The sequence below is a fragment of the Lutra lutra genome, chromosome 5, assembly GCF_902655055.1.
Source record: "Lutra lutra chromosome 5, mLutLut1.2, whole genome shotgun sequence".
NCBI lineage: Eukaryota > Metazoa > Chordata > Mammalia > Carnivora > Mustelidae > Lutra > Lutra lutra.
Window position 1 is genome coordinate 12541796 of NC_062282.1, and position 12067 is coordinate 12553862.

At 44.4% G+C, this 12067-nt stretch overlaps 1 protein-coding gene across 1 annotated transcript in view; it reads left to right on the forward strand.

Moving 5' to 3' along the window:
• Positions 1-1632: 1632 nt before the first annotated feature.
• FBXL7 (F-box and leucine rich repeat protein 7) overlaps positions 1633-12067 on the forward strand; it is a 375455-nt gene continuing 365020 nt past the window's right edge. Inside the window, exon 1 of the mRNA XM_047730618.1 lies at positions 1633-2151. Within this exon, the coding sequence (XP_047586574.1) occupies positions 2115-2151 (37 nt within the window). The 5' untranslated portion in view covers positions 1633-2114. The remainder of the gene's footprint in view (positions 2152-12067) is intronic.

A 12067-nucleotide genomic window follows, 5' to 3' on the forward strand; every position in this document is an offset into this window, starting at 1 on the left:
GGTAGTTCCTAAATGATGGTGGAAAATCACAAAGACCAGATGAGCAGAAACCTGCTTTGGATGAAGATAATGTAGATGTCGGCTTGTTTCTAGATTGAATTTGCGCTTTCAGGTGGAGTCTCTGAAAATGCATTTAACTCTTCCAAATTTTTAACAGCCCTTTCTTACTTAGGGCCCATGATGCAAGGATTTTTGTTTCTTTGTTTTTTGTTTTAAAAGGTTTTTTTAAAAAGTAATGTCTATATACAACAAGGGGCTCAAACTTACAATCCACAGATCAAGAGTCACATGCTCTACAGACTAAGCCAGCCAGGCACCTCCACAAGTTTTTAATTTAACTCAAGGTTATATGGGAAGCACATACTATCAGCCAGGCAGTATGCTAGATTCTATATATTAAAGGTTGAATTAAAATGCAGCCCTTAATCTCTTGGGACTAGGGCAATTTAAATGTTATCAGAACAACACAAAACTACTTAAACCTGTCCTTGAAAATAAGTGAATTTGTGATATTTTTGTCAATACATGCTATCTTCTGAACAATATGAATTTTGAAATATGCTTTATCTTATCTTTAAGAAAGAATTTTTTTCCAAATATAAGGAAATTACCCAACTAGAACCCCAATTTCTGCATGTGGTTGATAATCCTTTAAAAAATAGGTAATTACAAAAATTCCGGATCTCCGTGAAGTTATTACAGACGCTTATTATATATTATACATATATATGTATAATAATGTAAGTTTAATTTAATTTAAAACATCTAACACCTACAAGGAGAAACTGGGCTGTGTTTGTCTCGCTACAAAGAAATTTGTGCCGTGAAGGCCGGGGTCTTCACAAAGATGCAATGTTATTAAATTCTAGGTATTTCCATGGAAAGGGAATAAAACATTAAGAAGAATTTCCTTTTTCTATTTACTGGAGGGAACACCAAAGGGCCATTTTAAGGCTCTAGAAGTGCCATATAAATCTCCAAAAGAGCTTGTGATGTATTAAACAAAGGATAACGCTAACCACGAGGAAAAAAAAAAAAATCATAGAAACTTCCTGGCTCTGAAGGTCTTGAAAGTTCTGAGCCAGGAAACCTTCCGCACCGGGGGCGGGGAATGTCTTTGGCTCTCCAGTGACTCCCTGCTAAGTTCCCCTCAAGTTTTCCCTCTCTCTCTCCTCCTTTCCCCGCCTCAGTCCCCGAAAGTGGGAGCCACAGGAGAATGCCAGCATACATACCTGACTTAGAATCAGACTCCGAAGCCTGCTTATTTTAAAGGCCCCCACACTCAAAAGAGGCCGTGTTTGCAAGCAAACCCAAGGGACTGCAAACGACGCCTGGAAGCTCATCTTACAAGTTGGGGGCCAAGCCTGCAAAAGAACAATAGTCAAGCAGAGCCAGGAGCACGTTCCTTCGCTCAAAGCGGTTCTGCGGGGGCGCGAGGGCCTGCGCCTCGGCGGGGGCCGGGGGCCGGGAGCCGGAGCCCCGAAAAGGCGCGCTGCCCCTTTAAAAGGCCGCGCATCTCCGGGCCGGCCTTCCTCCCCCGGGCTCCAGCTGTGATTGACGCTGGGCGGCGAGAGGAGGCGCCTGGCGCTAACAAAAGTGCGGCCCGCGGGCGAGCTGCGTCGGGCCGCGAGTCTCCGCTCGCTCGGGGCACCCGCAACAAGTGGCCGCCGCGCCCTCCCCGGGGAAGCCGCGGGCGCGCAGGGGCGTCGAGAGGAGGCGGCCGAGCGGGGGAGCCCCGGCCGCCCGCGCGGCTCAGCCCCACCGCAGAGGGATCCGGGCGGGCGGATGGGGACCCGGCGGCGGCGGCGCGGCGAGCCTCTGGGCGGCCCCGGGGCGCGGGCTCTCCGCCGCGCTGCGCCCGCCGGCCCCGAACGCGGATTCTAAGAGCGGCGGCTGCCCCCGGCCCCACCCGGAGCCATCGGGGGTGCCAGGCGGGGACCGAGCGCCCCCTCCCAGCGGAGTGCAGGGGCCGTCCCCGGTCGGAGCCCGGCCCCGGAGCGTGGGGTATGCGCAGCTAACGGTCCCGTCGGGCGGGCTTTCCTCCGGTGGAGCGCGCAGGCGGTGCGCCCCAGCTATGGAGTGTCCGGGGAGACGGCGGGCATGACGGCGGCAGGATGGGCGCGAACAATGGCAAACAGTACGGCAGTGAGGGTGAGTGGGCCACCCGTCCTCAGACTCCCGGATCGTGCCCCCCTCCCCTCCCCCCGCCCTCTCGTCTGGGAAGGAAGGTTCTCGCACGCTACCGTGGCGCACCCCCGTTTGGCACCGTGTCCGGGCCGTCACCCTCCCCTGTGGCACTGAGTGTCGAGGCGCCCCGAGGATGCTTTTCCACCGTGGGGGTCTCATTAAGCAAGTTGCCAGGTTGTCCTTGGGACGGCTCTATGTTGCATTTCTGCCGTATTTCTGAGCACATGTGCCTCAACTTTCCTTCCTTAAGCATCTGGGGTTTAGGATGATGGTTTGGCAGATGGCGGAAGACGTTTTTGAAAAATAACGCTGCGAAAACTTTCCCAGGCCTTTGTGCTCCAGTCCCCTGGATTCTCCTGTAGCAGGAACGACTTCTGGAAGAAGAAGTTAAGTTTCCATTCTCTGCTCAGTGCCCCTGAGCTGACAGCTTCGTGAAACACCACCTATGGGCCTCGCGAGGCGAGGAGTGGCCCAGGGCTTTGTCTGGGCTCTCTCGGGGCTCAAGACGGGCAAAGGACCATCTGTTACGTGGGGCTGGAAATTGCACAGAAATATTGCCTGTCAAGTGGGAACTTGGAAGTTGGGGGAACTTTAAACTCCACCTACTCCTAAAAGGAAGATGGATGTGTGGGTTGGCTTCTCCCTCGCTCCTCCTCCTCTTTGCATAAAACCGCAGTATTGTAACCCAGCTGATTAACAGCCTGCCCCGGGTTTGCGTCCTGCAGTTTGCGTCCTGCAAGGGCTCTTTCCGCGGTTCAAAAGTTAGGAAGGTTTGTCTTTCGTGAACTTGACTGGAGGGGAGTGGAAGAGACCGGGTTGCTTTTATAAGCCCGCCCCCAAGGGACAGGCGGTTACAAACGGGGTCCAGAGCCTGCAGACTGGTAGGAATGCAGAATGGCTATTCAGCGTGTGGCGTTAGGGAAACTCCTATCGTCCTGTTCAGAACTTTGAGGTGTGGCCACAGAACGTGGATGTCTCCCTGCGTTTGTGTCTGTGTTCGTTCTCAGCAGCTTGGTGAGATAACAGCAGAAACAGACCCTAGAAAACCATATCCTCAAGAACCTTTTGTTTAAATCGTTCTTTTCCAGATCACTATGTTTTGAATTCCATATATACTCCTTATTCTGGGCAGTTTCATAGGACAGTTCTTCTTCTTCTTCTTCTTCTTCTTCTTCTTCTTCTTCTTCTTCTTCTTCTTCTTTTAAACAATTTCATTGTTAAAAAAAGTTAAATGGTTGTCTTTTTAGATAGGGCATGTGAAAATATGCCGACAAAGATTATTGCGGAAAACTTCTCAATGTTTTAAAAATTTGTGGAAAACTGAAAGACTAAGCCTTTTACTCTGAATATTAAAAAGCTTGCAGGGAGTAAAGTGTGTGCCTGTCAATTGTAGGTATGCATATATTGTGATATTTGAATACCGTCAGGGTTGGGGGGAGGGACGCCCCAAGAGGTAAATGGAGTCAGGGCTCTGCGTTTCCTGAATAAAACCCCTCCAACACTCCTCCTAATCCTCTGCAACTTGTTCTTATATCCCAGCGTTCTGGTATTGTACAGTGTGTGGTGTATGACGACTTCCTGTCTGAACAGCAGAGTTTTCAACCCTTGGGAGAGAAAAAGAGAGACAGAGAACTAATGATCTCCAGCTGTTATCCGTAAATGCTACCTCTGCATTTTCACTTCAGCTGAAGTGAAATTTTACTGGGATCAGATTTAGATACACTGTGGAACTTTTTATAGGGAAAACCTCTTGGGCTCAGCTGATTCAAGGGAACCAATAGGAAGCTTTGGGTGGTAACTGAGGTTCGGCTGGAGGGAAACATTGTGCTTAGTGTTCAACTCTCTTCAAATGCTTGGAGATTCCTCTGTGATCAGCAAGGAAAAAATACAGAAGTAGAAGTGACATGAACTTTTAATAAAATCTTTTCTCCCTCCCCCCTACTTTAGTTACATTGGCCTTCTAAGTAGGGTTATAACATGTGTACAGTTGACCTTTGAACAGTGTGGTGTTTCATTGCTCCTGTGCAGTTGAAACTTAGTGTAACCTTTGATGCCCCCCAGCTATTGGCCAGAAGCCTTACTGATAGCACAGTTGATTCACGTGTATTTTGTATGTGTCATATGCTGTACTTGCAATAAAGTAAGCTAGAGAAAAGAAAATGTTATTAAAATCCTAAGGAAAATACGCTTAAATTCTATATTGTATTTACTAAAAAAACTTGCATGTAAGTGAACCTACACAGTTCAAACCTGGTTTGCTCAAGGGTCAGCTTCCTTACAGAGTGTTACTGGATGGTCAAATATATGCAGGTAAGCCTGTTGGAATTCAATGTGTCAGTGCTATCTTAAAATGTCATATTTCAAAGAACGTGAAATCAACCCTCCGACATAGTATCTTTATTAAGAAGACTGAGAATTGGGGCGCCTGGGTGGCTCAGTGCGTTAAGCCGCTGCCTTCGGCTCAGGTCATGATCCCAGGTCCTGGGTTCGGGCCCCACATCGGGCTTTCTGCTCAGCAGGGAGCCTGCTTCCTCCTCTCTCTCTGCCTGCCTCTCTGCCTACTTGTGATTTCTCTCTGTCAAATAAATAAATAAAATCTAAAAAAAAAAAAGACTGAGAATTAAGACAGTTTTAGTAGATTTAGTACAATTTAGGCATGGTTTGAAATTAAGATTTATTTCAAAGATTTGTTTCCAACCATACCTCAGCTGTACTAAAAGAGGGAAATTATTAGTGGATGCATATCCACCGAATGCAGTGAGCGGCCACTCAACTCTAAAACCTAGGGGTTTGTGTAGACTTTGACGGTCGACTCTTTAAGTATATTTTAGAGTTGACTCCACTGTGTAAATGCAAACCACTTTAATTTTACAAATGGTGCCGAACTATTGGAATGTTTAAAACTTGAGTATTTCATATGGAAACTTACCTTCTCTTGCTCCTCGAAAACTCCTTTTTCATTAAAACAACAAAAATTCTTCCTGAGGCTTCCCATGGCAGGTACAACAAGGGGAGAGAATTCCTATTCTGTGTAGTCGAAGGAACAGCAACATCAGCGTTGCCTTGGAGCTTGTTAAAAATGCAGAATCTTAGGTTCTTCCTAGAAATTTGGGGACGTTCTTGTATTGAGTAGAGACCATTAATTTGGATGTCTGTAAGTTTGAGTCCAGCTTTGATTTAGCTACTGTGACCTTGCTCAATTCTCCTGAAATCAAGAAACCCCTGAAGTCTTTCTTCTCTAGAGAGAAGAGAGGAATTCTTTATTGACGTTATCTATCAAGAGCTCATTCTTGAGCACACAGACATTCATTTTATTTAGCTCTTATAATGCCTTAATGGACCACTTAACAGAGAGTAGCCTTGGAAGGTCTGTTACAATAAATAGGGAAGTTAAGACTGTTATTGCCATGAAATCCATAAGAGCCCCTCCCCCACTTGTCATCCCCTTTTCCCTCCTCTCTCTCCTCCTCACTTACTCCCCATTCCTCTCCTAATTGAACCAGTCTTGAAATCCCTGCTTTTTTTCCTTAAATTCTAGGTATGGGTAAATAATGGGTGTTTCCAAAGTGTTTTGTTTTCCCAAATACTTAGTGACTATTCAGGTTAATGGTTTAATTTGTAGCCTGAGCCCCTACACACACTTGGACTTTGCCCCAGGAAAAAGTTACCATACCATTCCCAATCTTTAGATTTCTAGAAACATAAATGAATATCTAAATGATTAGTATGTTCTGGTAAATCCCTTTATGGAGGTCTATGTTTTTCTCTTTATCTTCCATCAGGTATAACTTTCAGCCTGTGTGTAGAAACCTGGAGAATGAGTTGGAGTGCAGCAAAGCCATTATAACCATTAGCTTTGACTCCAGTTAAGCCAAAAAAAAAAAAAAAAAAAGAAAAAAAATTCATTCAAGTAGGAAGAGGCAGGCTGCTTTCCTTGCCTTTTAAGGTGTCTGAGCCTCCCCCTCACTTACTCAGTGGTTACATTGTTAACTCTACTCCAGCAGGAGGGGGGGGCAGTAATACACAGTTAACAACTCCTTTGCAAATTCCTGGGTGTTGTTGGATTGGAGCGATGAGGCCATAGTGATGGGGTTTGACCCTTGGTGGTTCTGCTGCTCTGTTAACTGCCCGGGGCCCCTTTTCACCATGTCAGATCTGTGCTGTCGGATGCGAGGAGAGCCAGTTGCCAGAATGCTAAGTCATCACTCCTCCGTCACCACCTTGGGAAACATATCTTGGAATAATAATAATAATGGCGGCTAATGTTTATCAAAAGCTTACTGTGTCCAAGCATTATTCTAAGCCATTGACATACACTGACTCATGCAATCCTCATGACAGTTCTAAAGGCAGGCCCTCCTGAGGTCCTCATTTTACCAGTAGGGAAACACAGCTGCAGGGAGAATGAGACTCTCTCCTGGTCCTACAGCTAGGACAGGTGGAATTGGGACTCAGGGCCAAGTATATCTAAGCCCAGAGAATTTACTTCTTCAACTAATATACACTGACTTCTTATTTCTTACTCTGTGCCAGAAACTCTTCTGGACAGTTGGGATGCATCAGTGGACAGATTAAGATCCTGTTGCTTGTCAGTCTTTTGTATGTGTGTGTGTGTGTGTGTGTGTGTGTGTTGGGATGGAGGGAAAGTGGTACAATTAACAAATGTGCATAAACACAGACAGTAATTCAATAAACTATGTGATACATTCTAAGGGGCTAATGTCTGAATAAAAAAAAAAAATCATCAGATGATTGGGAACTGGGAAGAACAGGCTGTTGCAATTTTAGTTAGAATAGTCGCCATTGGCCCTGTTGAAAAGCTGGCATTTAGAGCAGGACTTAAAGGAAGTGGAAGACTGATCCTTGAGGATGAGGTTGCATGTTGCCTGTTATTTGGAACCGCCGTGTTATACCAAGGGAACTACTCTGCGTTGGGGAGCCTAAGTCCTTATTTGATGGAAGTATCACATCACTAGTCTTCTAACCATAGCTACTGTGGAACAGAGTCAGTTTTGGTCACAGCACATTTTTTGTTTTATTTTTTTTTCTTTTTTGCCTAGAGTCTTTGTAAATGTCTTTTATCTAATTATATCAGATATTTTGTGACTGCTTTTGGGTGGAGGAAGCCTAGGACCTTCTCCTCTTGCTGCGACCATGGAATATTGCCTGACTCACTGGGTACGTAGACATCTCTCCAAAGATCTCCATAATTCTTAGATAGAAGTAGGTCTTCATTTTTTGCCTCCAGTTAATAATTTCATTCTGATGAAAATCAGAAGGTAAACCATACTGATTGCACTATTTGTTCAAATCGAAACATTAATGCAGCTAATGAGGCCATCTTTCTTCTGACAATAAGAAGATATTCTTAGAGATTTGGGGTATCTTTTGCATGTTTAAAGTGGGAAAGCAAAGAGAGGGAACTTTTCTTTTCCCTTGGGATCAAGTCACACTAAAATGAATTCTGGGTTGATTTTGAGTAGTTAATAATAATTTAGCCCTTAGACTTTATCTAGAAGCTGTCCAGATAAACTTCTCTTGGCTGTTTAACTGGTGGGACATTGTAGATATCATGCATTTTAAGGTGATGTTAGGTATGTATTAGAATATGTGACATAATCTTGAATAAAATCTAGAATGATTATGTTCTCTGAATAATGAAGAAGGGGATAAATGAAGTCGAGAGACTTAATCTATTAAAAATAGTATTTGAAGCTCTGTCGTGGTGAAAATTAATTGCAAAGTGCTAAGCAGAGACCAATGTGTGTAAGTTACTAGACGGTTGATTTGACCACATCTGAGGAAGACCCTCATGGTTAGAGTGACCACATCTGGGATAGGCTTTCTAGTGAGCCTGTGAGTCCTCAGATATGGGAACGATGTGATCACAGTAAATGATGATATGTTAGAGATTTCTGCATTGAGTAAGGGGTATATTTTAGGACTCTACACCAAGTTCCCTAGCAAATATTCTGTCACAAGATGGGATTGGGAGGGAGACAAACCATAAGAGACTCTTAATCTCACAAAACAAACTGAGGGTTGCTGGGGGTGGGGGGAGTGGGTGGTTGGATTATGGACGTTGGGGAGGGTATGTGCTATGGTGAGTGCTGTGGCGTGTGTAAACCTGGCGATTCACAGACCTGTACCCCTGGGGCTAATAATACATTCTATGTTAATAAAAAAATTCTGTCATGTGAAGTTATCTTTGATGAAGTGTTATTGTTTGGTTCCACACCTAACTCATTTTACTACTTTGCACTCCCCCCCCCCCAATACGCTCTGTCATTTTCAGTGTTAAAAGATATTCCCCCACCTTGCCTGGGGGAATTAATTCTCTTTTTCTCCCTTGGTATCTGTCTGTTGTATGTATGTACTTCTGTCTATTTGATTTATTTAGGTGTTAACTGGAAAAATCCGGGACGTCTGGGAGGCTCAGTTGGTTAAGGGTCTGATTCTTGATTTCAGCTCAGGTCATGATCTCGGGGTCCTGGGACCCAGCCTAGTCTTGAGCTTCGTGCTCAGCATTGAGTCTGCTTGAGGTTCTCTCTCTCTGCCTCTCCCTTTTGTTCCTCCTGCTCCTGCTCTCTCTCAGATAAATCTTTTAAAAAAAGAGGAAAATCTATTGATTTTGTTTATTTTCCTGCCCTCTGTGAACATAAACTCCAGCACCAAAAATTGGGTTCGATAAATGCTTGTCCTTATTTCCAGTGTCACGAAGGCCACTGATATAGCATCTACTGTCACTTTTATTATTACCCTTAAACATGCAGATCTGCTGAACTTGAAGCGAGCCCCTTAATTGTGTTGATGCTGAATGCCTTGAGTAAATGTTTTAACCTCGAGTATAAGACTTTTAACTGGTATTATTGGTTAGTGGTATTTGATCAGAATCTGCAAATTGACTAGAACCACACACAGAGAGCCATCCGCCTAGGAAGCTCTGATACACTTTTGTTCCACACCATGTTTACTGCGAGTGAGAGTGAACAGCAGGTCTTCTGTCCAGTATTGGAGTCTGTATCAGCTGAACTTTTCCAGAATGTAGCTGTTTTTGTTTGTTTGATTGTTGTTTTGGTTCTAGTTAAAGAAATTCAGAACTCTTCTCCCACCTACTCTTTGCGTTAAATCTCCAGACAGAATAGATTTGCCCTAAGGAAGTTCAGTATCTGAGAAGCGAGGCAGGGAGACAGATCCTTCTAGAACAGGGTGGGGAGAAGTCCTGATTCACAGGAAGACCCTAGTTCTCCAGTGTGGATGTAAGTGGTGAGGGGAAGTGTGACCAAGCATAGAGTTACTCTCTAAATAATGACAGCTCTGAACAGCATCTGCACTTCCCAAAATATCTAAAGGATGTTTCGAAAACAACAGCAACAAACAGGTGTGTCGATGAGCAGTAGCTTAGACCGTTGGGAGAAGCTAAATGTTTTGTTAAGAGACTTTCCCTAGGCGTTCCCGAAAATCCTCAGGTTCTGTTTCCCATGTGGTTTATCTCATGGAAAGTGATTCCTGTGTGTTCTGTGAGTGAGGACCTCGGCATGATTCGGAGAAAGGGCAGGAGTGTCTGACCAGCCTGGGTCCCTCCCCGGTGTGCTCACCGCAACAGAGAGGAGAATGGAAACCTTTGGATAGAAGCTCTTAAAATGTGCTAGCTCTTAGCCCAAAGACAGGCAACTGTAAAACTTCTGACATAAATAATCGTTAACCATCTCTGCATTTTCCTCGGTAATGAAATATAAACACATGGTCAACATTTTCCCCGTTCCATGGTTGAAGAACTGTAGACTGTTTCTGGAGCCGTAAATCTCTATTAGGCTGTGCATTAGATGTGCTCATTCTATCAATTCCTATTTAAATTTGAAACCAGTAACAAAATGAAAAACAGTTGTTAACACTGCATGAACTCATAATTGTAACGTTAGAAGCCTTGAGCAATGTGTAGAAATGTTATTAAAACATTTTTTGTTTGCTACCCTTTCTGCGGTAAATTCCTTTGCAGCATTTTTCAAGCAGATGTACCCATGGAAAGTGAATCAAAATTTCTAGAGAAAAATTTCAGGAATTTTTCTTGTCCTTGTGGATTGACCTTCTGGCTACAAGTAACCCATTTCTTGGCAAGGTGGAGAAGTCAGGAAAAGGCTACTTCTATGTGCCGTGGAACCTGCTGGCCCAGTTGAGTATTTGGGTCAAATCGTGTTAGCATCTAAGTTAAATCCAAGACGAAGGGCAGGTCTGACACGTTCCAACTGTCAGAAGTATCTCAGAGCCCAGGAAGGAGGAGCAGGTAGGAGACTGAACATGAAGGAGAGAAAGGAACCCAAGTACAAGGAGAGGGGAAAAGAACAAATTCAGAGAGAATGGAATTTAGGGTATTGATTGCCTCATAATGTAAAGAACAGGGCCAGTGGTCCACTCAACTCTGTTTTCTTAAAAATGTTTTGGTTCGTGGAACAATAATGATTATTCATAGATATGAATACTGCTAAGTTTTATTGTATTTTTGGTCATCTAATAATTAATAATTGTTGAGCACTCACTAGGTGCACCTTCCCCCTCTGAGCACTTTACACATACTCGTTCTTATAGTTCATGACAGCCAGACAGGTGGGTGATGATGAGCCCATTTTACAGCTGCGAACAGGGAAGCCCAGGGCTCACAGCTAGTGAGTGGCCCGGTGATGCCTGCAGTCTCTTGGTGGCACTGGAGTCCGTGCCCTTCCAGCATGCCCATGACCTCCTCCTCCCTGGACATCGCAGGTGCAGCCAAAATTTTTCCAGTCTTTGTTTCTTTGTGTACCTTAAAGAATTGCTGTGGCCAGGAAGCATCCCCTAAAAACAGACAGTGACAGTTTTACAGACTAGAAGATGGACAATGAAAGATGTTTTTGAAGGAAACTCTCAACCCATTTTACCTGGCTCCCCTGCGGCCAGATTACCAGCTCATGAGGTGGCAATCTGCTGACAACCTGGCTGGCTAACTAGGGGGCTAACTAGGGTCTCTAATGACTTCAGCATGTGAACTAATTAGCATACTGTTTAGAGTCTGCGGAGCGTAAAGTAGAGCCAAAATGCTGTTCTCCAGAGCCATGTGTCCTTTCCTTTAGTCTTTGTCCTGGGATAGCCCCCACCTGGGATAGCCTCACACCAGCTCACACACAAAAGCTAATGCAGGACTAAGAAAGGTACCCACATTTTCTTTCCTCCTCAATAGTTTATGCATTATATCTTATATTTCCTCTGGTTTCAAAACCATGGATTTGAAACTGCTGTTAATACAGGGAATTATTCCAATAAGTATTGGAGAATTTGCCCTTCTCTTTTGCCAGTTTCTGGGAGACTTCTCCATAAGTGTATCTATGAAATTGCTTTGGAAACTATGAAGCATTTCAGACATTAATCTTATTTATCATCACAGGGACTATGGGAGAGGTGTCTGTCATTATCCCCAGTTTATAGGTGAGGAAACTGAGGCCTTGGCAGAGTGAGTTGCCTTGATTTTACAATGAAGATCAGGTGAGGTCGTCTTGATTCTAAATTTAGTACACTTTGGATGATACAGTCATTCACTCTTAAGTGCTACAGGAAGCAATAGAATCATGCTGGAGGGTTATCACAGACATTCTTGATACTATTTTAAATTGCTTGCACCCCAGGATGAAAACGGGGATCTGTAAGCATCCATCCTTTAATCTCTTTTGCAGCAGAGAAGCCTAGCTCCCTAGTGGTCATCTCCAGCCATGGTGCCTGCGGGTACAGCCTCCTGGTGATAAGACGATCATAATGAGAATGCACAGAGTGAACTATTGGATACATGTTTGGGATGAGATGACATTATTGGTTAGAGAGCACTTGCTAGTTGATAAAACTCAGCTGGGGCTTT